The following is a 27,202-nucleotide window of genomic DNA, read 5'->3' on the forward strand; positions in this document are numbered from 1 at the left end:
TATATAAATGTCATATATTATAGGTGAGAGCACCAATAGAGAAAGAAGACCTTAAGTTACCGGTCAGTAGTACTACCTGGGCCCACAGAGCCTGGGCTAGGGTGGACATCCCAAGGGAGGAGAGAGAGAGAGAGAGAGAGAGAGAGAGAGAGAGAGAGAGAGAGAGAGAGAGAGAGAGAGAGAGAGAGAGAGAGAGAGAGAGAGAGAGAGAGAGAGAGAGAGAGAGAGAGAGAGAGAGAGAGAGAGAGAGAGAGAGAGAGAGAGAGAGAGAGAGAGAGAGAGAGAGAGAGAGAGAGAGAGAGAGAGAGAGAGAGAGAGAGAGAGAGAGAGAGAGAGAGAGAGAGAGAGAGAGAGAGAGAGAGAGAGAGAGAGAGAGAGAGAGAGAGAGAGAGAGAGAGAGAGAGAGAGAGAGACCCAGCACCACCACCACTAAACCCCATTCCAGCCCGGAACTATGATTGCACTGAAGCATCTATCAGTGTGCCAATACACCATCGGGATCCGTATACAAGCTAGCTGCCCTCTCGGAGAGTAAGCCACAGGGTTACCAGGAGAGAATTATCATGTTGATGGCTAACCATCCGTAAAGATGTTCTACATTAGGGCTGAGGTGCCCAACATACGTCCTGCGGGCCAAAAGCGGCACTCCATTCCGCGATATGTGGCCCGCCAAGAGTGTTAACTTTTGTCATGAGATATAGGCCACTTCAAGTAGTAGGCCGCATTTCATCACATAAGTAAACAGTTTGACCAGGACTATTACTGGGGTGAAGCATACTTGCCAATAGTCTGCACCTTTTTTGGAATGGCTATTAACCTTATGTTTATATCCATTTTAATGTATGCACCCCTCCTTTGCTTAGAAGGGAAAGCAGTCTGAGGCACCCCTGGGGGGCATATATTATAATGGGGATAAGGTTAAGGTTAATAGCTGCCAATTATCACGAGACGGTGAGCCAGCAGTCAGATGTCAGCCACTTGCTTACAAAGAAGGATGCATTGCTACTCAGCAGGGAGCTGAAACACTGAATGCCTGCTGAGTAGCAATGAATCCTTCTTTGTAAGCCAGTGGCTGACATGGAGGAACCAGTGTTGAAAGGTGTTCTGATGGCCTTCCCAGGTGAACCTATATCTCCGTTCCCAAGTACCAGCCAGGGAGAGTAAGGTTCAGTCCTTATCCAGTTACTGAGACCACAGTTGGGACTGGATGCACTGCACCGGATCCTCGGTAGCTCCAAGGGAAACACAGGGGTTAACAATAACTAGAGTATGGTTAGGGGTTTCCCCTCAGTAAACCTACAACCTAATCTTACCTGATACCACGGAACCCCAAGTTCTGTTGATGCATTGATGACGTGACCCTTGAAAGGGTGGAAACACACCAACCAAGAGAGCACTGACAAAATCAGAAAGGTTCTTGCTGTGAGCCAGAGGGCGCACAATGCGTGGAAAAAAAAAACAAAAGTCCAGCCCACCCTTAGTTCGCCAAGTTCCAGGATAATCCACCGGGAAGAAGGCAGCCCAGAAATAACAAGTTCACTGGAGCAAAGGGTGATCCAAAGGCAGTCCAAGAAGCATGGCCAAGATCAAAAATGCACAGTTCATCAGAAAAGCAGCATGGGCAATCCAAAAGACAATCCAGGAGAATAAGCCAGGTCAAAATTACAAGAACAGCAGGAGCAGAGGGATGATCCAGGAGCAATCCAACACACAAGCCAAGGGTGCATAGGAGCCAGAACAATCCAAGGAGAAGTAGGTGGTAATAAAAATGACAAGCAATAAAACCATGAAGAAGGTAGCTACCGATAGGAGTTGAGAGGCAAGGAGCAATGAATGGAGGATCCTTAAATAGCGCGATTTCCTGGTTACCAGGTCACTTGACTATAACAAGTCAAGTGACGCGTGCTCTGATGTGCCGAGCATGTGACCCAAGCCGGTGCACGCCACCCAGGCGCTATGGCAACAACGACAGAGAACGCCGGACCCCTGGTGTCTTAGGGAACAGCGGTCGCGTTTTCCCTGCACAGCGGAGCTACCGGGCTGGAGGGCGCTGTGACCGAGCAAATAAGCGGCAGAGTTTTATGACAAAAGGCAACAAGGTGACACTACTGCTTTCCCCAATGGAAGGGGCAGCTGGACCGGCTCAGTCAACGCAGCTTGTAAGGTGAGCGCTGCAAAGCAAACACTGTAAACCCCAGAACATAAGTAGCATATGAAGGAATGGATAGGAAATTCAAACAAAGACTCAAATAAGAGTTAGCAAAAACATTAAAAGGCAACCCTGTGTATTTACTACTAAACATGCATGCACACCTCAAAGCACTGTGGGCCTCATTACACAGTAGGCGGTAAACCATGGCGCTACTAGCGCCATGGTTCATGCCGGTAATTTACCGGTACCGCCTTGGAGGAAAGGGGAATTACCGCCCTATTCCAAGGTTGGGAAGGGGTAATTCCTCCTTCCTCCATTGCCCTTCACCATTCCCATTTTTGCCCCATAGGACATAATGGGAATGGGGAAGGCGCTAATTACGGTACCGCAAATTGCGGTACCGTAATTAGCACCCCGGTCCCTTTGTGGGTTCGTTTTTTAACGCCTGCTAAAAGCAGGCGTTAATGCACCAACCTGCAAATGGACCTCGTAGTAAGGCGGTAAGGGTTTACCGGTACCGGTAAAATACCGGTACCGGTAAACCCTTACCGCCTACCGTGTAATGAGGCCCTATGTGTTGTTCATGCAATTGCAAACACATTATTCACAATTGTAAATGGAGTTCCAACCAAAAATAAAAAAGAATTGGCAAGAGATAGTAGATTTACACAAGATATACTTAAAAACATAATGACAACTATACTGACATAAATATAATAGCACATATGCAAATAAACATAAAGGTGTTAATGAAGATTAGATCATTCATTAACTTCATTCTTGTGATGTAATCAGTCCCTCTATAGAACAGTATCAAATGCAACACACTGAAAGGAGTCTTAGGCATCCGGGAAAACATTTAGAGATAACAGTGCTGTTCAAAATGATTCCCCATTTGTTGTGGTAGAAGATTAGATGACAGACCAGCCAAATCCTCTGCCTTTGAATACAGAGCAAGTCATATGATCCACAATTTAGACTAAATCACAACTGTTTGTTCAACTTACTGTATGAAAGTGAGTTGCCTACCTTGTGTAATGGCTTAGCGTACATATTGTTGTGGCCTAAAAAGGGCCAGGGAGTCATAAGAAGGACCAGATATAAATAACACGATGAGGCCAGGCTGGTGCATTAACAGGTTTAATATTGTGCACAACATAAACAGATACACAAATTGTCCGCTGAGATTTGGGGAGCCCATTATAACAAGTCACAGACGTTGTCAGAAGGAGCTCTGAGCTCTTTTCTCAGATGGGCGTCTTTTAAAGGCAAATCACTAATATTAAAGTATGGTTTACCTGAATCCATGTGGGTAGTACCTACAAATGTGCATAACAGTAACAAGCTCTTGCCCCAGCTGGAGTTCAGACTCAGGAAGCCTTGCAGTTACATGTTGTAACACTTTTTGTAATATTGGTCAGCGATCATGCCACTTCTATGTAGGAAATAACAACACAAGTAATTATATGAGAAATAAGTTATTTCTATAGCAAGGAGAAGTAACTTTGGAAAGTGTGAAGAGTGTTGCTGGGGGAAGCAGAAATCTGCCAGGCAGACCTGGGCTTCAATGTGTACTGAATGTAGCATGCAAAAGGCGTATGTACAGAATAGGCCTAATGTATAACATAACATGGCATAACATGGATATTTTGCCACAGCAACCCTCCATTTGGTCATACCCAAAGAAGGTTGTAGACCACAGAAAGCAGAATATCAAGGTTGGTAGAAACTGTTAGCTTATATACCCCCCAATAGGGCAAGAAAATGAGACACATAACCAGAATGGACACCGAAAACCACTGACACAGGAAGAAAATACAGCCATGGAACAACAGCAGAGTCACACCTTAAAATAGACAGAAAGCTGGCCATCAATGTCAATAGCCATGAGGCCCCACACCTCACCCTGGAGAGCCATTTCTATCTCCTCTGGGTCCTTGACCAATTCGAGAATCATTAACTTGGTGTCTGTGGGCATGTCAGGGCCTGCTGAGCGCAGCAGTGCAGCAGGCAGCAAACCAGGCAACCTATCATGGTGAGGGCAACAATGAGAGCCAGAAAGATCATGACACCATGAAGAATAGAAGAACTAATAGACCCAAAGACATCTTGAATCCAGGAGAAGAGGGACCACCAGTTAGCTTAGTTAGTACAATGGAGGATGGACCCTACGTCCCTAAGGTGAGGGATAATGTTAGCAATTCGGGAGGAATTATCCGGCACCCATGTACAGCATTCTTGCCCTATAATTTTGCAAGTACCCTATTGGGCTGCCAGGATGTGATCAAGCGCCATCCTATTATGCTGCACCATTGCTCTAAGGGCCACTTCTTCAGTACAGCGAGAGTTTGCGCAGTATTGATGGCAACTGGCTCAAGGAGGAGGGAGAGAGCATGCATGTCAGGCCGATTGATATCTGTGCCAAAGTTAGGGACAAGGAAACCTATAACTCCTTTGAACCAATCCCAGGGCAAGCGTTTACTACGGCGGGGGAGGGAAACGGATGAGGACCTGTGAGCTGGGCCTGAGTGCGGGTCTAAGAAAACCAACAGTGCAGGACATGCTCCAGTTTCAGCGAAGCCATGGGTGGGCAAACGAGCCACAAAGGAAATACAGCCCTCTGTATGTGTTCATTCTACTATGTTGTGTTGCGCAAAGTAATGGTAGCGTGATATTGTGGTGCATAGTTAGGACAAGAGCACTGTTTGTGGAAGGCATGAAATCAAGAGGAGTGGTGCCATTTTGAGTGCAGGAAATCATTGCTGTAGGGACAAATGCTGTTTGTACCCTAGGAGGACGTGCATTGCCACTCATGGGAGTAACATAATCCTGCGGGAAAGGATGTGTGTGCCTGGGACACGAAGTGCTAGTAATATTTGATATGAAACACCAGTCGGCCAATTCCAAGGGAACAAGGATCAATGGTATACCCCACCAGGCACGCATAGGAGTGTGAGTGCTTCCATAGCAGTCCGGGGCATTCATTAGTTTGGCATATGACCATGAAATACTCATGAAAGTGTTGACGTCAGGGGGAAAGGTGCGTGTGAGCAACAGCGTAGACACATAATGTAAATAAGGTGAAAAGCCAGAGAAAACCGGTGAGCCACATGTTGTAGGTTCCCCAGTGGTAAGGGGGAGGAGAACAGATCTAAATACAGAGCCACTGATGTGTGGGTGTTTCAGTGCAACAAATGGCCACGTAGGAGGACAGAACCAAGTGGAACATAGCTGGCACAGAAACGAAGCGCGCGACACTGTAATGGTACACATGCACAGCAGCACAAGAGGCAATCAGATTGATGAAAGTGTTGTGACTTGGATTTGCCTTCCCTTCTGTTGCTATGTATGGAAGAATGTTCTGGTTGCCTGGATGCGGAGTGCTGTGAGAATGTTGTGGGCAGAGTGTTGCTAGTGTGGCAGTTGAAGAGGGCCTGGCTGAGAGAGGGTGCCAGTGAATGTCTGCCTCCCTTGTAACTTACCTGTAATTGTCCTAGCAATACCTTTTACTTCTTACCTGTGACTTAGAACTAAGTAAAATAGCCTTTCTCTTACCTGGGACTCCAGTGGCATCTGTACCAGGAGGTCACTTCGTATCATTGTCTACGAGATTCAAAAAACCTGTGTGTGACTGCTCTGGGGGGGCAGCTGAAAGAACAAAAGGACAGTTAAGAGGTATTCACCAGCGCCCCCCAAAAGAGAAGACCCCTCTCTCTCTCCATTGAAGTAAGTGGCTGTCAGGCAAGGAGCAGCTGAGACGGGCTGGGGTTTGCCTGGCTTTGGAGTAGCCAAACGGTGTCATAGCTGCAACAGGCCGTGTGAGGCCAAGGAGGCAAGCCGTTCCTGCAAGGACAAGAGAATGGCTTCTGCAAGGGGCAGAGGGGCAGCCAGCCAATCCCAGGGGGACTGGCAGTGGCTTCAAGATGTCACATATAGCTAGGCACATACTAAAAGCCTAGAAGATGGCCATTAAACAATATGCACATATATTAACTCTTTCCCAATGCCAGATGGGAGAATAATGAGGCAACCCTTCAATTAAAACCTCACTGGAGACCAAGCCAAACAAAAGACCCAGACTCAGGAGAAAGACCAATACTGGGCCAGTTTACAGAGAAATCATCTGGCCCAGCTGTATAAAAGTGACTAGGGAATCCCAGAGAGCGCTGCAAGGTGGGAGGAAGCAGCCATGCTACTCACCTCTCCCTGAACACACGGGGAGACGTCCACCTGGACTCGGGTAGTTTACCTGCTGTCAGCTGTGGTGCAGATTCTTTGGCAGATCTATGGCAGAGACCACACCAGCAGGACTAGTGGTGCACGGAGGGTGGAGCCGTGAGCCAGCAAGGATGAAACGGAGAAGCAGAGCCTGCACAGTGGGTACTTCCAGGAGAAGATTAAAGAGTTGAATCCCTGGCAGAAGTGATAACATAGTGTCTGCCTAAAAATAAAAATAAATCCTATAGTGGGGGGTGGGATGGGAGAAATACTTGGCATCATAAGAGAACCAGATGTTGTGAAGAGACCTAAAAGGATCTAAGAACCAGAGGTCGTGAATAGACCTAAGAGAGTTGTATCGAAAATCTGAATTCGTGGATATATCTAAGATAAGTGTCCCGAGAACATGGGGACCTGGAAAAAGCTTCTGAGAATTGTGCGGAGAATGATGGGCTGTGGAAAAGGTCTATAAGAATTGCAGAAGAAGGAGAGGCGTGGTGAGGTCTGAGAGTCTCACATGTTGAGAGAAAATGTGAAAAAGATGCCTAGAAGAGACTGGAGGGGAGTAGGTGCTCAGAAGAAGAAGAAGAGGGTGTGAAGAGGTCAGAACTGTGAGAACTCCCAGAAAGGGATTGCTCAACACTCCCAGAAAGGGATCGCTCAACACTCCCAGAAAGGGATCGCTCAACGGAGGATCCTGTGTTGATTTATTTACAGGACATTGAAAGCTTGGGATTTTGAACACCTTTCTTGACCAATCCTGGAAAACCTTTGTGTTTTGAGGATAGGGTTAGCCTGAGGCTAAAGTACTTGTTAAGAGTAGATTTGAACTGTTAAGCACTTTTGGACATTGGGTAATAGATTGGGGCATCCCTGGAAGGGCACAGACTTATAAGCTTAGGGTTAAGACTTTTATGTTGAGCAAACACACCTTCCTGAGGTCCGGGGAGCACCCGGAGAGCCCCACTTTTACCTCCATTTTGCGTTGTAACATCCTTGGCACTGTTTTACAGACGTATCCCTCATTATTTCTAGAGCCTTTCCCCAGTTCCTATAGGTGTTTGTCCAACACTTACCTTAAGCCGTGTACAATTAATACAAATCCTGTTGACTGCACACTCACTTTTAGTGATTCTCTTTTCACGGCATCACCACAGTGTCAGGGACAAACTAAAATACAATTCTTTATCATCGTGCCAATTCCAAAACCCGGGAACATTATGCCACCGACATTCTAAACAATTCAATTTGGCATGAATGTAACGATGATATTATCAAGATTAAAGAAAGACTTCCCGGGAATTCAAAAGATACCCTCATGATATTACTAAAAAGAACTATATCAATCTAAACAGTCATGAATCGAATGAAAACACAAAATGAGCATGGATGGAAGCCTGCCCGGCATTAGCCAAAGTGCACAGCCCCCGTCAGCCAAAAAGATCACCCATGAATAAAATGACACACCCAATAAGCACCGTACAATATATCAAGGGTTCTGCACATTAAAGAAATGGACAGACACCAACGATTCTCAAAAACCTATATAAATGATCAAAAGCGATCTAAATACCTATCAATAAAAGGAAAACACAAATAGCACAGAAACATTACTCCACAGCACAGTCCATTCACAAACTGACAAACCCCCATCAATTAAAAAAGCTCTGTAATATTAGAATATTAAGGATGCAAAAGAAAATTAAAATGAATACTCGAACCCACCAATATAAACACATACCCTTCAGAAAACACACACACTTTCACTGTATGTACAACACTGTCACACTACATACATATTTCACACACTATCATGTCACGACTACACTTGCACCCCTCTTTCAGAACACAAGAGTAGGGTGTACAAAGAAGACGAAGACGAGGCCCCAAGAAAGCAACATCCACAAACCTAGCATTCTCCTCCAGTTAGACCGATGTTATCTGGTGACATACTCATATGTGCGATTTGTTCTACTACATCGAGTAAGTGTGGTAAGTGTAAGTGGTAAGTGTAGTAAGAAACATACAGAATCAACAGCAAATCAATTTACACTGGCCAATTCACAGATAAGAACTTACATGTATAAGAACATGCATGTTATGGTATGTTGATTTATACCCCGCACCACCATCTCCGGGCACTGTCGTGGCTCTGTAAGGGAAATTGGGGTGCGTTGGTTAGTGAGGAAGGGAGGGGTAAGACAGGTATTGTGCTCATCTGTTGGTGTGTTTAGAACCAGGAGTAACTGACATCTGTGTGTGTGTGTGTGTCTGCTTTCTGGAAGTGTTTTGCTTTGTTCAACTGGATGTTCGTTTCCGGATGAGCGGTGTCCAGTGGTTGTGTGTTGGAGGCTTTTTTGGTTTGAGAGTTGATTTGAGCATGATGTGCGGTTTTGGAAGTTTTAGCGGGGTCGTCAGTTTGTCAACTGGTTGAGTGCGGTAGGTGTGTGGTGGGAGGGGGTAGAGTGAAAAGGAAAGGGTTAATAGGTTGTCGTGTGGTCTCAGGATATTGTGCTCCTGTGCCATTCTTTTCTTACTTTAGGGTGTTTATCTTTGCATACACATGCAAATTCTGAGTGTGGTTTAGGCGCTATACGGGTTGGAGTTTCCTCCATATAAGCATGAACGTTGTGTAGTAGGTGTTGTACCAGTATTTTTCCAGGTGAGTTGACTAGCCAGGTTTTTAGTTGTTTGCGGAAAGTTAGGTGGCCTTCTATAGTCCTGATTTCCCTCGGAATTGAGCTTCTCCTTGGATGCCTCATAGAGTCTTGTTTCTATTTGGAGGCCAGTGCTACATCTGAAGGTTTTTTTGGGTATGTTTTGGGTGATTTTTGCTTGGAGGAATTCGACTCCTTGCCTGTATAGTGATTTACGGGCAACACAGAGGGCTTTGAAATTGATTTGTTTCTTTATGGTAGCCAATGTAGACCTCTCAGGGGTGGAGTGATGTGGTCTCTTCTATTTTGTCTCTGTAGTAGTCTTGCCGCTGTGTTGTGGATGCATTATAGTTTTTTTAAGAGGTATTCGGTCATTCGCAGGTAGATGCCATTTGCTTAGTATATTCTCAAGGATGCAGACAACCACATACACATTTCACCCACCACGGTGATTATGAGTGTTGATATCCGTGTGACTGGACCATTGGGTTACGATTTGCAAACACCATCAGGGTTATGCTGGGTTTGCACATGCATTAAATCCCCTTCTACCTTAAATGTGAAAGTAGAATAGGCCATTTCAGCTAACATTGCAACCATTGCAACATCACCAAGTAGACATCACTGGACAGTCACCAGCAGTTCAGAGCCATAGAGCAGTGCACTGCAGGCATACAGATTAGCTGAAAAGAATGTATTTTCGCTCCATAAAATTATCTTTGTCTTATTGGGCAGTACTCTTTTATATATAACTTCATCAACCCAAGACAGACAACTTTCAAGGATGCAGACAACCACACGCTCATTTCATAGCCTTATGTGTAACATGAGTGTCATGATGTAGTGCTATAGTTTTAGTTAAGGTTTTAGTTGTAGTTTGAGAAACTATGTTTATGAATGTTTAATTATATTAGATGTTTCTAATAACCTTCACATTGGTTTGTCCAATGTTTGCAGGCTTTACTTTTTATAGATAGTAACCAACCTTTTTTTTAAATATTCTTTTCACCGTGTTCTAATATTTGTTAGGTTGCAGTGTAGATGTTATGAGCAGATTGTGGTCCGTATTGTGGCATGGGCTGATGTTGTGTATGTGTGCATGTTGGTTTATATGGTGGTGGATGCTCATGTTATGGATGGTGGTGTCGGTGCGGATGGTGGCACGTTTGTGTGGATGGTGGCGTAGGGCATGTGTGGTGGCATAGGCTTATGCTGTATCTGTAGATGGTCGTGCTTATGGTGGAAGAGGCTGATACTGCGGATGCTGGAGGATGGAGATGGTGGCAAGTTTGTCTGGATGGTGGCGCAGGGCATGTGTGGCGGCACAGGCTTATGGTGTATATGTGGATGGGCCTGCTTATGGTGGAAGAGGCTGATATTGCGGAAGGTGATGGGTGGAGATGGTGGCGAGTTTGTGTGGATGGTGGCGCAGGGCATGTGTGGTGGCATAGGCTTATGGTGTATGTGTGGATGGATGTGCTTATGGTGGAAGAGGCTAATATTGCGGATGGTGGAGGATGGAGATGGTGGCACGTTTGTGTGGATGGTGGTGCAGGGCATGTGTGGTGGCATAGGCTTATGGTGTATGTGTGGATGGTCGTGCTTATGGTGGAAGAGGCTGATATTGCGGAAGGTGATGGGTGGAGATGGTGGCGAGTTTGTGTGGATGGTGGTGCAGGGCATGTGTGATGGCATAGGCTTATGGTGTATGTGTGGATGGTCGTGCTTATGGTGGAAGAGGCTGATATTGCGGATGGTGGAGGATGGAGATGGTGGCGAAAGGTCTTAAATGTAATCGGGCATGTGATGTTCTGTGTAGTGCGACTGTTGGACAAGGGTGTGGGTGGGTGGTGGCATGGCGTGCCGATGGTGGAAGAAGCTTATGGTAAGGGTGGTGGAAGGCGAGTGTGGGGGCTCCTGCTGAGACAGAATACTACATTTTCAAATGAGTTATAATCTGTATGTCAGTTTGTTTGTATTTCACATCACGCCCTCCCAACAGACATATACTAATAGGAGAGTTCTAATGTCCTACAGTGCCACGCTCCTTGCATTTGTTTCGCTGACAGAATGTCCTATTTTTAGATCGTTTCTCAGATGTATTTTCTCATGTTCGTATATCACATTACAAATTACAAATGTCCATACACTGGGAGACCTTTGACGTTCTACGGTACAAATTACCCTGCAGTTGTTTGCTCTGCGACAGAAGGTGGTATTTCTTAGATGTTTTCAGACAGTCTTTCAAACTTTTGTATTTCACATTACACACTTCCAATAGACACACACTACGAAGTTTCAAACCAGGGCATGTATATCTATCTATCTATCTATCTATCTATCTATCTATCTATCTATCTATCTATCTATCTATCTATCTATCTATCTATCTATCCATCTATCTATCTATCTATCTATCCATCTATCATTCTATCTCTAGCGACATATCTGTTTTTGGCATTTTCATCTATTCTATCTATATTTGCATCTTTCTCCCTAGCTCTCTGCCTGTCTTTGGATTCGTCTATCCCTTTACCTAGCTCTTCAGCTATCTGTTCTTATTGCACATCACCAATAGAGATACATTACAAGAGTTTACATTTTCTACAACACGAGCCTATGTGCATTTGTTTTGTGCTGACACACAATGCCTTATTTTTAGATTCATTTTCAGATGCATGTTTGTATCTTCGCATATAAAATTACACATTTCCCCTATGGAGATATCCAGTCTAGGAAAATGAAACACGCCCCCCCCCAACTTCTTAGAGTTTTTGAACCTGTTTATGGGTTCTTGGTATGCTTGATTGGATCAGCTCATGGACGTCATTCTTGCGTCTCCCTTGCTACCCCTAAAGATAATGTAAAAAAAATAAAAATATATATATATATTTTACATTGAGGCTCATGGGCTGTGGCCAGCAGCATATGGCTCTTTGTTTCTGGAGTGGCTGGTTTTGTGATGGCTATAGTCGGTAAGATAGCTCAGTGGGTTGAGAGCTGGCTGCTGCAATGTGTGTGTGATCTGCAGGTTGCAGGTTCGACTCCCAGCAAGGTCAACTCAGCCTTTCATCCTGCTGGGGTTGATAAATGAGTACCAACACAGATTGGCTGATATTGTATTGTATGTATATTTGTTCTATATGAAGCGCTTAAGCGTAAGTGCTATACAGGGCTCAAGTCGAGGGTACACGTGGGGGGACGGAGTCCACCCTCTTTATTCAGAATGTCCTCTTTCAATGTATTAATTAAATCCAGCCTCTGACTTCGGGGATCAAACCACAGTCGTCAGGTTTGTAGGCCGGACACTTCACTGCTGCACTATATTACCTGATGAAAAATAACAAACCACTAAAGGTGAAATGTCCCGTTTGGTACTGCAAGTTCCAGGGAAAACATTTGTATTGGTTCTTGGAGTTTCAAACATGCACACCTTTTAAAGTCCTCTCTTGGTTTTGTGTGTGTGTTGATTTTCTGAAAGGCAAATGCCATTCGTCCTGTGCAATGTGGGTGGTTATACAAACCCAATTTAATGAAATGTGCATATTTCACCTTAATAAGCTAATTTCTGGCAGCGTCACATCCCATTACCTTTGCTGATGAGTCCCCCCACTTTAATTTTTCGGACTTGACCCCTGGTGCTATATAATAACACATCATCATCGTGTGGCCTTGGACGTCTGCTTGCATTCACAGTGAGTTGGTAATATGGGCCTATACACACTGGTATTAATGATACATATGGCGATCCATTCCTGTATGAAATGCATATCACTTTACAGTGATATCCTAACCATATGTTTCGTAGTGTACTCACAAACAATTATATGTGATGCCACTTCCTGTTTTGTCGTGGAGTTAAAGGTCATGTTCCATCGCTTCTGTGATGTCACTTTGGGGTAGGGTCTAATTACATCACTTCCTGTGATGTCATCAAAGGCCAAGGGTCGTGTGATGTCACTTCCGCTACCCCTAGCATTTTGGTGAAATGACGTCCCTGGATCAGCTGCATGCCAAATTTGTTAAGTTGCATCTATTGGGTCAAAAGTTAAGGGAGAAAGCATTTGTCCATTTTGCTATGTTAAGTGTGATGTAACCTTAACAATACTCCTGTGACCACTGCAGACAGACATAAAGATAGATATAGATGTTTATAGTGAGATAATCAAGACCCACCTTGCCCCACTCAGAGATGCGAAGTGTGAACATGTCTCTGTGGCAGCAGGAGTTAAGGGGAACCCCCTTTGCTCCTAGTTGATCCTTTGGCCAGGCACTCTTATTGCACTCTAGCATACTCAGTAGCAGCGGGCAGGAGATCTGGGGGTCTGAGCTCAGCATAAGCAGTTGATCCGCAGAGAGTCCGAGCCGTTCCTCCCACAGACCCATAAGAATGCCCCCCAACCCTCTCAGCTTGATGAATCATGGCAGGCAGGGGCTTCATGACCAAGTAAAAAAAAGGAGGGGGAAATAATGCTGGTTTTGAGGCTCTAGAAGTCCAGACAGTGCCCTCTAGTGAAAGACCGGGTTCATGAGCGCCAGATTCTTCCGAAGCTTGAAGACAGGCAAGGAGAGCATGGAGTGAACCGCCAGCTCTATAAGGAGATTTGAGGACATTTCTCACATCTGGTCGACAGACTGGTTGACTCATCACCGTTCGTCTCCTCCTTGGTTTGTGGGTGGTCTGGATGCACTTCCTTAATGTGGCATGACCAGTTGTGCCACAACCATCGGGCAGATTAGGGGTTAGCCCCCTTGAAATTTTGGGCTATGTTGTCGTGACCTGGCTGACAGAACAGGACACAGAGAATAAATGGTGCCTCGGCTGCACAGTTAGTAAAGACCCGGCCACTACTAATGTAAAGCATTTCATTGTTCGCAAATGCATTTGTATGCATACATGTTGAGGCAATTGAAAATGTGATGGGTGATTAGTACTTGCATGCCATGCAGTTCTCAATTGTGTGGTTTCAGGCGTGAAGGAGAGAGTTTACTGATTGTAACATTGAAGCTTCACTAAAATAGTCTCATTAGAATGTGTAAAGTTAGATGCCCCCACACAAGTAAGTTTGCCCCTCCCTCAAAGTCTCTGAAGTTAGCGCCACTCCCAACATTTGGAGGGTTAGCTCCCCCAGAATGTTAGCCTAGGTGCACCCTTGGGCACGAGATTCTTTACTTGGCATCAACGGTACAGCAAACGTGATAAGTGGTATTACATGGGTAAATTTGCCTACAATAATGGTGCCAGTCTCCATATACTTTCTTACTGTGCCATGGCATTTTTTTACTTGCCAACTAGGGTAAAGAAAACATGATAAGTGTTCTTATGTGGCTAGCCTGCCCTATATTGGTAGTGCCACTGATCATTTACTTTCTTACCATGGCATGGCATTTGTTACTTTTTATTTGGCATCAAAGGTAAAGCAAACATGATGAGTGTTAGTACGTGGCTAGACTGGCTTACATTGCTGGCTCCAATGCCCATATATTCTTTGTGTCATGGCATTTCTGTATTAGACATCAAGGGCAAAAGCAAATGTAAGATTGATTACGTGTTACACTGGCCTATGTTGGTATATCCAGTCTGGATGTACTCTCTTTCTGTGGCATGGCATTTTTATTGGCTGCGAGTCCTTATATGATAATACTGGCATAGTTTGGTGCAGTCTGCATGGGCATGTATGGTGCCTATGAAACTGTTTATTTTTTACTGGCATATCTTGTGGGCAACGGCTTCATGAACTTGCAATGGAAATGTCCTGTGAACTGTTGGTGACTTGCTTCTATAGGCATGTTTCATGCTATCATACAAAACTGATTTGCAATTGAGTGGCGTTTTGCCAATTTTATCACAGAAAGTGTGTAAAATGCAACATCTAACTCGTTATTTAAAAAATGTTCTGGAGGGAGGCAAGGGAAACACAGCCGAACCCCATTATTTTCTCTTTGGTCCCTCGCTGCGCTCTGCCGCTCCTGCATATTCAGTGCATACATGTATGCCCCTCGAGTTCAAAAATTCACCCACCACCATTAGACATGTGGAACCTCTATAGGGCCCCAGAGCTTCACAATTCCTGAAAATCCTTTACCTGAAGAATGCTAAATTTGCAAATCCTCTTAAGTCTTAAAGAGCCAAAGCGATCTAATGAACCCCAAGGGCCAGCGCATCTTCTTTGCTGGAGTCACCCAAGATTGGTTCAGTAGTGCAACCTAGTGCTTGACGCCTAGAAAATATGAATCACAGTTATGTTTGTATTTATTTGTCACAAGTAACATAGTACTTGGAACAGGACCACTGTACAAACAGAGCAACACTAAGCATTAGTAGGCTGTTGGAATATTGATGAGATATCAATCAAACTGTGCTGAGGTAGCAGAGAAGAGAACACGAGGATGGAAGATGTTTACAGAGGTGGGGCGATGCTGCTAGAGGCTGCTGGAGCCTCTTTGAGAGATATGAGAGGTTGACTTCAGTTGGCCTTGATGCCTCAAATACGAGAAGAAAGCCAGGAGGGAGAGGGAGCAAGATTGGGGTACACAACTGGGTTTGGGGTGACAGAGAGGTCGAGCTGGGCCTGAGATTCCAGGGTTGAAGTGGGTGGGGTGTAGATGGATATACAGTTTTCAGGGCTTGGGCGGTACCTGTTAATAGGCTTGAAGACCAGAAGAAGCATGCTAAAGCGGGAGAGGTGCTGCATTGAGATCCAGCTCATGGGCAGGTAATGAGCCGAGGTGGTGGAGGAGTGTGTGAGGTTGAACAGCATACCGGCGGAACAATCGAGTACTTTGATAAGTGGGAGAAGGAGGAGAGGGGATGTCCTACCAGGAGGCCAGGGCAGTGGTGAAGTCTGCTGAAGACCAGAGTGGAGATTAGGGTTTTGGCAAAGCAAAAGTTGGGTGTGGGTTTTGTGAATGTTTAGTGAGTTAGCGTTGGTTGCTATGGATGTGGGGGTGATACACTGCTGTAGTTTAAGGTCATTTTAAACAAAAATAACTAGGTCACAAGCCTTGGGGAATGGGATGAGGATGTCAAGTAGAAATAAGAGTAGAGGCGCGAATGGGTAGGACATTAGAATTGTGAGTGTATTGCTCCAGGAGGGGAGATCTAAAAGGAGAGACATATTTGGGTATCATCATTAAGAGGTGATATGATAAGCCAAAGGAGGAGATTGGCTGGTCTAGAAAGAGGGTGAAGAGGAGGGAACCAAGGACTGATCCACGGGAAACTGCCACTGGGCCGGGAACTGGTAATGCAGGCACCGTTCTTTCATGAGATGGAGAACGAGTGGTCAGACAAGTTGGCGGCAATCCATTAAAGGACAGTGTACTGGACGATGATAACAGAGTGTGTACTGAAGAGAAGTATGGAAGAGTTTGGTTTGGGGAGCAGTAGCAACGGGATTAGAGACATGAGGAGTGCTTACTGCAGCACCCAGATTGGAGGGGGTGACTAATCTGACCTTCACCCTCCCCCTCTGTATATCCTGCGCTGTGCAGCACTGGGTTGTGCGTCCATCCTTCTTACTGCCCCATCCCTCCTCCTACCATCCTCCTAGCACCCCCTATGGTGCATTCCATTCCTCCCATCTTCTCTAATTGCTATTCTATCTCCTATCCTATCCCTCTCACTAAGTCCAGAAGGAAGAAGTTCAAGAGGGGCATCCTGGTCTCCAACCCGGGCCTCCCCATCGCTGATACCTACACCAGTGCTTCCTCCAGACAAACTCTCACCGACATCCTTTTTGTCGTTCCCTCACCAGACCCATGGACCCCTAACATGGTCTCGGCTCTCTCTCCTATCTCCTCCTCTCCCATTAATGGTGGCACGTTGTGGGCGGTCCTTTTCGCCTTCTTCCACTCCTCCAAGACCATCATTAATGTCTATCTGAATGGCACCATCTTGATCCAGGGCCCTCAGCCCAATCTTCTCCTTTTCCATAGGTGTCTCCCTGTCTTATCAATTTCCTTCTTTCTCCTGTTACTCCTACCAGCACCTCTCTGGCTCCGGCCTTGCCACCACCTGCTATCACCTCTGCCCATTCTTGGGCCCCTCTACCACTTCAGCCGGGTGTACCTCAAGCCTGTACTCCTCCCTGGAAATCTTTCAAAGGTGGCAACCTGCTCCACGTTGCCACTCTCAACTCTCGCTCTGCTGCCAAACAATCCTCTGACATCTGTCACCTCATCGAACAGCTTGACCGGGATGTCCTTGCTTTCACTGAGACATGGTTCACGGCCAGCTCAGTCATGAGTTTTGACACCCTCCTCCCTGATGGCTACAAAATCCTCTCTGTGCCCAGAACCAACCAACCCATAAGGGGGTAGCTCTCATTTTTCTGGAGTGGGTCCCTGCCTCTGTCATTCCTATGCAGGACTACTCCTCCTTCGAACGCCTGGTCTTCAGGCTCTTTATCTCTCCTGGACTTCCTCTGACTGTGGCCACCATCTATAGGCCACCTTGCCATGCTGCCCTCTTCCTCTCAGAGTGGGCGGACTTCTCCACATCTCTCCTTGCCTCTACCTCTCAACTTCTCCTCAGAGACTTCAACATCCACCTGGATGCTTCTGATCCCTCCTTTGGGCTCCTATGCAACCTCTGTGACTCTCTCTCTCTCTCTCTCTCTCTCTCTCTATTCTACCCTCTGGTCCAACACACATTGCTGGACACACCTTGGATGTTCTCATCTTCTCAGACATCCCTTTCTCTAACCCTCTCACTACTCCTCTCTCTTGGACTGAGCACTTTCTGGTTTCCTCTCACCTAACACTCTCTGCCCCCCAGGTTAAGCCCAGCCCAGCATTGCCACCTACCTTTTTGGTCATTCAGCCCATGAAGCATGTGTCCTTTGATGCCTTCACCTCGCCCTTCTCTGCTCCTCCTACTCCTGCGGCTGACTCACACTCTGACACAGCCCTCTCTAATCTGCATCTTGCCATTTCCAACACTCTGGACATCCTTGCCCCTACCATGAGGATCCGCCTGAAGCCTGCCTCTAAGTGCAACTGTTGGTATGACTCTGTTGGTATGACTCTGTCCTTGCCGCCATGAAATGCAAGTGCAGGGTGGCTGAGAGGAAGTAGAGGGCTTCGGGTGCACCCTCTGACAAACTGGCCTGCCGCCTGCTCCAAAGGCAATACAGACTCTCTATCTTGTCCAAGAAGAGAGTCCACATCCAAGCCCGCGTCTCTGTGGCCTCAAACAACACAGTTACATTTTTTCAAATCTGCAAGGAGCTGGTCAATCCTGCTGCAGTCTCCAACTCTCCTGCTCCCGCCCAGGCTCTCTGTACGGCCCTGCCTTTTCACTTCACTACTAAAACTCAGGATATCCTGTCCTTGCTTACATCTTCTTCTCCCTCTACTGCTCTCGGCCCCCCACTGGCCGCCTCTCCTCCTCCCTTCTCCTCTTTATCTATCATAACAACTGACGATGTTTCCAGCCAAGTCTGATATATGAAAGTGTTGCCCAAACAGGTGCTCCCCTGCTCCTCTAGAACCGTCAACGACCAGATTGACACCTTTGCTCCACCCTTGGCCGATTTCGGCAATCACTCTTTCGCCACTGGTTCTTTCCCCTTCTCCTCAAGCACTCCCTCACGCATCCCCTCCTTAAAAAACCTTCTGCCAGTCCTACCTGTCTGGCTAACTATCGCCCAATCTCTATCACTCTTTTTCTGGGCAAACGTTTGGAAAAGCTTACTCTCCACACTGAACCTTTTGGGTGTCTCCATGACCACCAGTCTGGCTTCAGAGCAGCCAGAGGCACTGAAACTGCTCTCCTGAACACATATGAAGATCTGCTCTCCAATCTCGACACCAGTACCCCTTCTGTCCTCATCCTCCTTGACCTTTCCTCTACTTTGAACATGGCCAATCGCACCATCCTGATCAATCCTGATCAATCGACTCTGTGAGCACCTGCACATCGTAGATCAGGCCCTGGAGTGGCTGACCTCTTTTCTCCTGGACTGACCTTCCCAGGTCCAACTTGGGTCCTTTCTCTCTGCCACCTCTAGCTCCACCTGTGGTGTTCGCCAGGGCTCTAACCTTTTGCCCTGGCTCTTAAATCTCTACGTGGCCCCTTTGGCTCACCTAATCTCTACCTCATCCTCTAACTTTCAGTGTTATATGGATGACACACAACTCTCCTTCAGACTCCCTACAGCCTCCTCTCCTCTCTCACTCATTCCAGACTGTCAATCCACAATTCAGTACTGGTGCAACTCCAACTATCTCTGCCTTAATGCCAGTAAAATGGAGATCCTTCTCATCGGGACCCCTGCTCCTCCTTTCCCTCTCTCACTCTGGCCCCCCTCAATGGGCCCTCTTCCTTCACCTTACTGCGATGCAAAAAACCTTGGTGTCATCTTCGACTCTGTTGACGAGGAGAGGAAATTACTGACGGGCCCATTGGTCAGTACTCACCCTCGAAAACTAGTAATACAAGATAGCTGCACCATGCGAGGACAGAGTGCAGGATTCACATACTCCGGCAAGGTTCAATAATCAGGACTCAGTAAATTGGCAAAGGGAAGTCCATTTAATGATACATACATCAGTTTATGGAAATCAGCAGCATCACAAACACCTGCCTCACCTCGACTTCCTCGAACATTAGTCAAACAGCCTCTTTTATGAGCAAAATCCGTCATCATTGACGTCTAATTCTACAAAAAATCATCATGCAATACAATTGGTTGGGAAAGGTAACTTAAGTATAGGTGCTATATCTGTATATGGGAATAATGCAAGTGGATTGGATAACTCTTATCGAGTGGGCGTCTACGCCCTTCCCTCTACACCACACATGATTGACGTCACTACAAGTACGACGTCTCATTGGTTACAGTGTCTATAGGACCCTAGATTACATGGTCCCTTGTGATTGGGCAAGTTACACCCCTAAACATAAATCTCCATTTTAATTAGCAGCTTTAGAGTAGACACCCAGGTGCCTAGTGTCCCAAGATTCACCCTTCCTCCCTTCCATCAATCAGTGTTTTAGGGCTGTGTGTCAATTAGTTGGCTGGGTATGGCCTCGGATCTGTAGTCTCTTATCAGGAAATGTTATGGCACCCCCTGGTTCTGGATGACATCAGGCGGTGGTACATCTTCGCGCCTGTCTGGTCACGTGTTGGTTCACCGTGAATCTGCTTCAGTTTCCAACCTTTTGTGCATTTGATTCTGTGTGCGCTTGGCCACCTGCATGGGCCTCTCTTATCTTGACCTTCACGGGCGGGCTGGTATTCTCTGCAGTTGGAGTCTCGTGAGCTCATGCTCACCTCCCCTTCTCTGGTTGACCTCGACCTCCCCAGCATAAGCCTCTCTTTGTTGAGTTTCGATTCCGCTCCTTCTCTGGTCTTTTCTGGGTTTCTAAACTCGGCCTGTCAGGCCTTTGGCCGCCTGGGTACATTTCTGCTTTCACAAAATGGAGTCGCACGTGTACATTGTGCAGTATTGAGGTAGATATACGGCTGGCGCTTGCCGCTCTACTCTTCTACTAGGCATTGCAAGCATTATCGATTTCTTAGCCTCTTGCATTTGAATCTTATTTACACACATTCAGCAGGGCGGTTGCTTCCATCTTGTCTTATGGCACCATTCTCTTACGTTTTAACAGTGTCTCTCCCCTGCATCCATTATCATTATCCTTGCAGTTACTAGTACTGGCATTCGTGCTTTCAGTAGCCAAGTCTGTCTGTTCTCGGGGCTGCTCGGACCCTTGGTTTATTTTTATTGGCCTTCCATTAAGGCTTTAGGGGTCTCCTCGTGGACCATGTGCAGGTATTCCTCATTTCGTATCAGTGGCTGGTATGGCTGTCCGATAGGGTATCGTGCTGCCCAGGGTTGTCGCGTTATGGCTGCTTCAACCGGTATTGATCTCCTTACGTACAAGGGGCAGAGTCCCAGTCCGGCTCTCTGTTGGTTCATTTGCTCCTCATATGTCACGTACCACGGCGAGTACCTTACTGGCAACTCACAATGGGGGCAGGGGTGCAGGTCATATCTGGGACCTCCTCTACAACTCCACTCTCTCCTCTCTGCACATCACTGACCTTTTCCAAGAAGGCCTACTGCCATCTGCACTGCCTCAGTGGTACTGTCTCCAGTGCCCTCGTTCTCTCTAGGCTGGAATACTGTAACAATCTGCTCTCCTTCAGTCTCCTCCCTCTGCAACTAATCCAGAATAGGACTGCGAGACTTTTCCTTGGCCTCAAGCCCAGCGACCGTATCTCTCCAGCCCTGAAATCCCTCCACTGGCTCTAGGTGTCAACAAAGATCAAGTTCCGGACCCTCTGCATTGTCCACAAGCCTGTCTGGGGCCAGGGCCTGCAATACATTCAACACTCTCTTCCTAAATACCTTCCTTCTCAAGCCCCTCCCTCCACTGCCTCCAACTCTTTGAGGGTCAGACGCTTCTCCAGGCAGAGAGTAGGGGGTAGATCACTTTCCTCTGCAGGTGCCACCCTCTGAAATGGCCTCCCTGCCCCTCTCAAACTTGAGTCGGTCCATCTGAAGTTCCCAAAGCAGCTCAAGGCCTTCCTTTTCTCCTCTGCTTTCTCTCTCCTTCTCCCCTGCTAACCTACCTGTCTGCTGCGCCGACTATTGCTTGGTTACCCTCAGAGTCTCACTGGGTACAAGGCTCCTCTTTGACCAGTCTCCCCACACTGCCTCCGGGCCTGTCTCACACTAGGGGCTGTAACTGTAAACTGTACAGTCCCCCGCCTCCTTGTACTTACCCAGAGCCATTTTGCCCTGGCTGCACTTCACCCTTACCTCCCCCTTGCACTTCCTAGTTCCCTTACCCTGCACTTGCACGATCTGAATGACACAAGGCCTAGTAATATAGTTTGTCTTGTCTTCCATCTATACCCTTATCGCACCTAGAAACACAAGTGTACAGGCGCATTATAAATGACTTATCATATCATAGGTAGCATGTGTCAGAATGGGACATGGTGCAGCACCACACATTCCATGCACTTTAAAGCAGCGTGGGAGAGGGGAGAGATGATTGGGAAAGGACAGTAGTACTTCATAGCGATGGAGTGGGGTGGGTTGTACAGCATTTGCAAAGAGATACAAAACAGTTCCACAAATCTGATTATTTTTTCTTGTCTTCAGACAGGACTGAAAGGAGAAGGAGAGGGCGGAAGGAGAAGGAGAGGGTGAGGGTGCCACAGAAGGGTGCCTAATGAAGACTTGCTCATCAGCACTTGTGAATCTCGCGAGACACTGAACAAGAAAGAAAGACTCAGAACAGGAGCTGTGGCATCACCTCCAAAAGACTTCTCAGATGCAAACCGTACACTGCGCAGATTTGAAAGTGCTGTTCCCAGAGCCCCCAAAGGGGAGGCACAGACTAAATGTGGAGTAGTGTTTCTGCAGAGAGTGATTAGTCATGATGCTGCCCCCAGGGCCTCCAGAGTTAGTCTTCATGTATAGTTCACTAACTTCTTTGAGTGTTCCCTCAGTGCCTTGGAAGGCATTGACCCATATTTCCAACCTGTGTTTTAAGTGGGATTCAACATCGGGGTGGGGGCCTCTGGAAGGTGTCATGGCCAAATTGTGCTGGGCATGGCCTACAGAAGGTGTAGATGGCAAGGGCCACTTGCCCCAACAAACACTACTTTCTAAGGCCCTTGGTTGCACTGAGTCTGCATACTGTAAATAAAACTCCCTCTGGTTCAGTTTCCCCTTTCTGACTTGGGATGTAAGCACTCCAGTCAGCGAGTAAATCCCCTCCATGGTGGGGTTTCAGCTCCTCTGCTGTCTGCCTGTCCCGTGATCCTCTGTAGCTATTACCCCCCTGCAAGGAGGGCTTAATGGTATGTGCATATTCTCTCGGGCAGCACAAATCTTCTCTAGCCAGAGGCTGCGCCATTTTGAATGTGCTTTCGCTGGCCAAAGACAGACAACAAAATGGCGCAGCCTCTAGCTAGAGAAGACTTGTGCTAGCTAGGGAAGGAAGCACTCCTGGGAAAGGGCAGGAAGACAAAAAACAGCAATGTAAAGTACTTGGTGCTTTGCATAAAATCAAAGAGCATTTTGGGAATGTCACAAGCAGCTCATATTTTTATATATGACATATATCAGTGTCAGTAATTCAAGCCTGCAAACACATGATTCACATGATTCACGCTGGCCTTTTTGCTTATTTCATTTATAATAGCACCCTAGCATTGAAGTGACGGCAACTTACAAGCAATATATACACATTTGTCACGTTTTTCTTTGGGTGTTAGGTGCTGGTGGTCCTTCTTTAGCATGCAGACCACTTCCCTGCATACCTTTCTTTTTAGGTCACACCAGGTGCTGTTTATTGGGGACTGAGGGAGCCCTGGCTGAAAGATAGATTTTGGAGACTGCTGGGGCTCCAGCCGGGCTGGCCCCGGGACACTTAAAGCTTTGTTTTCGACCAATCTGCCTAGTGTGCTGATTTCTATGTTTTATTTTTGCCTATAAATGAAGTTTCCAGACACAAGAGGGTCTGCCTCCGACCACATAGAACACAATCAACAGGAAGAACCAATCCAATATCAGAAAGCTGGAGGTGCCTTCACGCTTTGCACAAGCATGAGAACTTCTAAGGGCTATATATGGCATGCTGGGCAACACAAGTGTTCCACTGTTGCCTGAAGGGCAGTGCCCTGTAGGGCCAAGCGACTGCTTGCATGCACAGAGAAGCCACCCATCTGCAAGTAAAAGAAGCGGGAGGGCTCCATTTGCTGCCTTTTGGAATCTGTCTTCAGAGACTGTGACAGACGCCATCTTCAGAGCCTCATTGAACGGGATCAGTGAGATATTCCCCCGGGCTTTGTGCGCGCTATATAAATGCAAATAAATAAATAAAATACTAAAAAAAGATGGAATGGTTACCACAAAGTCAACTGTTTTCAACAAAAATAAAAATCAGTGCTGGATGAAGACACTATTCTGCAGGAGTTGGGTGGCGGGGTCTCGGTGGATGTTGAGGGATCCCTAAAAGTTAGGATTTGGGCTCCCAGAGCTGCATGGATTGGACAGGGCAGCCTCTTACACAGTGCGGTGGGACTAGGCCCATGGGTGAGGGTGGTAGAGTTAAGGTGCAAGCCAGTAGGGCAGGAGTTGGACAGGGCAGCCTCTTACACAGTGCGGTGGGACTAGGCCCATGGGTGAGGGTGGTAGAGTTAAGGTGCAAGCCAGTAGGGCAGGGGGTTTATAAGCCCAACAGTGGCTAGTTATCAGTAGGCCCATCCAAGGGTGCCAAAGAGAGGGCAGGGTGTACCAATAGAGTCCCAGAAAGCAATAGACCCACGGGTGGCACTGGATGGCCCATGCGTGGCGACAGTAGGCCCATGGGCAGTACTGGTGAGTGCCAATGAGACTGCTGTGTTTTCCCACTCTCCCCCTTCCTTCCTTATCTATATAGGGCCTCATTACACGGAAGGCGGTATTGATTTAACGTTACCGGTAATGTATTACCGGTAATGTTAAATCCCCATGTGGATCACGACCCGGCACACCGCTATTAGCGGCACCGCTAATTACGGTGCCACTAATAGCGGGCAGGCCGCGTGCGCGCGACCCTCCATTCCGTTAATTACGCCATGCCGCTATTAGCACAGCATCACAAGGCCAGTGCACATGCTAATAGCGGCATGGTAAATCCCCCCAAACCCCTTACCGCCATGGTGCAAATACCGGCATTGCTGACCACCCGTTAAGGGAAATGGGCAGTGTTCCCACCTGCCACAGGTGGACCAAATCAGCACAGGTGAAGGCAATGGACACTGTGGCAGCTCAAAAGGAGCACACCACACCCCTTCCCACACCCCTCCCCACACCAAGATGGTTCCGATACTGGCAGCATTACATGGCCTGGAGGACCTCATTGCAGCGCAGCTGCTACAACAACAGGCAGCACAAAGGAGACGCAGGAGGAGGAGGAGGAGGAGGGCAAGACAGGCACAGCAGGCACCACAACGGCACCTAATCATACCACAGAGGCACCCACCAGTACCCAGGATCAGAGCCAGTCCATTCAACCTGACCCCTGAGCAGATACACACCCTGTACCGTCTGGACAGGGCTCCCATCACCAGCATCGTGGACATGATCCACGACGACATTGCGAGCCTCATAGACATCAGAACTGCCATCCCCCCGCTACTGAAGGTGGTGAGTGTGCTCCACTTCCTGCCCACAGGCACCTATCAGCATACAGTGGGACAGATGCATGGCATCTCACAACCAGTATCCTCATGCACGCTGAACCAGGTACTCGATGCACTCCTGAAGCATGCACCTGAACACATATCCATGCCACAGACTGCCCAGGAGATTGCAAACACAAAAGTTGGCTTCTATTCACTGGCAGGCATTCCAAGTTGCATCGGGGCCATCGTCTGTACCCATGCGTAATTGGTGGTCCCACATCACAATGAAGCAGTGTACCGAAACAGGAAGCAATTCCACTCTATCAATGTCCAAATGGTATGTGACGCCAGCAAGATAATCACACATTGCTGTGCCAGATTCCCAGGATCAACACATGATTCCATGGTGCTGCGGGACTCAAGTATGCCACGCTACATGGAGCGACACACCGGACAACGTTCGTGGCTACTTGGTGAGTAGCTGGGCAAGCACATGGCAGTGTGATTTGGGGGGGGAGAGATACATACTCCAACTGGGTGTGAATGGGGGGGGGAGATACATACTCCAACTGGGTGTGAATGGGGGGGGGGATACATACTCCAACTGGGTTTGAATGGGGGGGGAGAGATACATACTCCAACTGGGTGTGAATGGGGGGGGGAGATACATACTCCAACTGGGTGTGAATGGGGGGGGGGATACATACTCCAACTGGGTGTGAATGGGGGGGGAGAGATACATACTCCAACTGGGTGTTGACTGGCGTCCGTAGGGAAAATGGACATACAGATGTACGCCAATGTCCTTCAGGGAAGGCCACGATGTACCTGAGAAGAATCCACATGCAATTTGAAGGTGCACGACTATGAGAACAATGCAGGCTGCAAAATATTACACATCCATCCCCATTGCACATCATGCCACGCCACATATTACACAAATCAGCAACATGGCGTCAAGATGGTAATACAGAATCAGCGCATCACAGCATCAATCCAGCAATGTACCCTTGAATGCATGCAAAGGGAACACCCCTAGACATAGCACTGACCCACACACCTATAGCACCACGGAAGTGATGCTTCACAGCATGGCAACATTGGTGTCAGAATGTCGGTACACAAGCAGTGTGCTACAAAATTTGCCTGGGCCAGGGACACCTAAGACCTGGCCACACCCAGGACATGTGAAAATTACTGTTGTAGGCCTTATTGTGCCATTTCTACTTGCAGGGTCGGCCACACACTTGCACGTTGCTGTCACACAGACCATCTGCATGTATGCGCTCATTTTAGCAGTTGCATCACAATGCTATGTCAATTTGTGTGATGTGAACAGGCCGCCCTTGAGGTGAACAGTAACAGGACCCCATTCATCCCCCCATACAGGTGATGCGGCCTATCCCCTGAAAACCTGGCTCCTCACACCTGTACGGAGACCACAGAACAGGCACGAGGAGGTAATCAATCGTGCACATACCCGTACCCGCATCGTGACTGAGCAGGCCTTTTGACTTTTGAAGTCACGTTGTATGTGCATTACCAGGTCTGGTGCTGCTCTCCTGTATGGACATGAGAAGGTGGCCAAGATCACCATGGCATGTGTCATGCTGCACAATATGTGTGACAGACGGAATGGCCCACTGCCCCCTGACGTTGGAATAGAAGCACATGATGAGGATGATGATGTTGATGTGGACGGAGGTGAAGGGGATGCAGGTGTTGCAAGAGGGGATGGCCAGGAGGCACGTGCTGTGAGACAGCATCTGATCAGCCAATCAATCTGTGGAACATGTTTTCGTACTGTCACATGGATATGGGGAGGAATGCACTGGTGTATGTCTCAGAGCACGCAATGGACCCTGTCGCCAATGAAGTACACACACACACAATGAAGATGTCCAAGGCTGTGTTTTCATCAGAAACCAGTGTATTGACTAACATAAAGGTGAAGAAGTGCAAGCCCCACAACATCCCACCACCCTTCCCACCCCCCCAACAGACCCATAACACCCTTCCCACCACCCCCCACAACAGAC

The 27,202-nt window shown here is 47.3% G+C and overlaps 1 protein-coding gene across 1 annotated transcript in view; it reads left to right on the plus strand.

Moving 5' to 3' along the window:
- Positions 1 to 23,947, plus strand: part of RSPO4 (R-spondin 4) — a 73,877-nt gene extending 49,930 nt beyond the window's left edge. The window contains exon 5 of the mRNA XM_069650934.1: positions 22,150 to 23,947. Coding sequence (XP_069507035.1) covers positions 22,150 to 22,220 — 71 coding nt within the window. The 3' untranslated portion in view covers positions 22,221 to 23,947. The remainder of the gene's footprint in view (positions 1 to 22,149) is intronic.
- The last annotated feature ends 3,255 nt before the right edge of the window (positions 23,948 to 27,202 follow it).

Source organism: Ambystoma mexicanum, chromosome 3p, assembly GCF_040938575.1.
Source record: "Ambystoma mexicanum isolate Mex_15411 chromosome 3p, UKY_AmexF1_1, whole genome shotgun sequence".
Lineage (NCBI taxonomy): Eukaryota > Metazoa > Chordata > Amphibia > Caudata > Ambystomatidae > Ambystoma > Ambystoma mexicanum.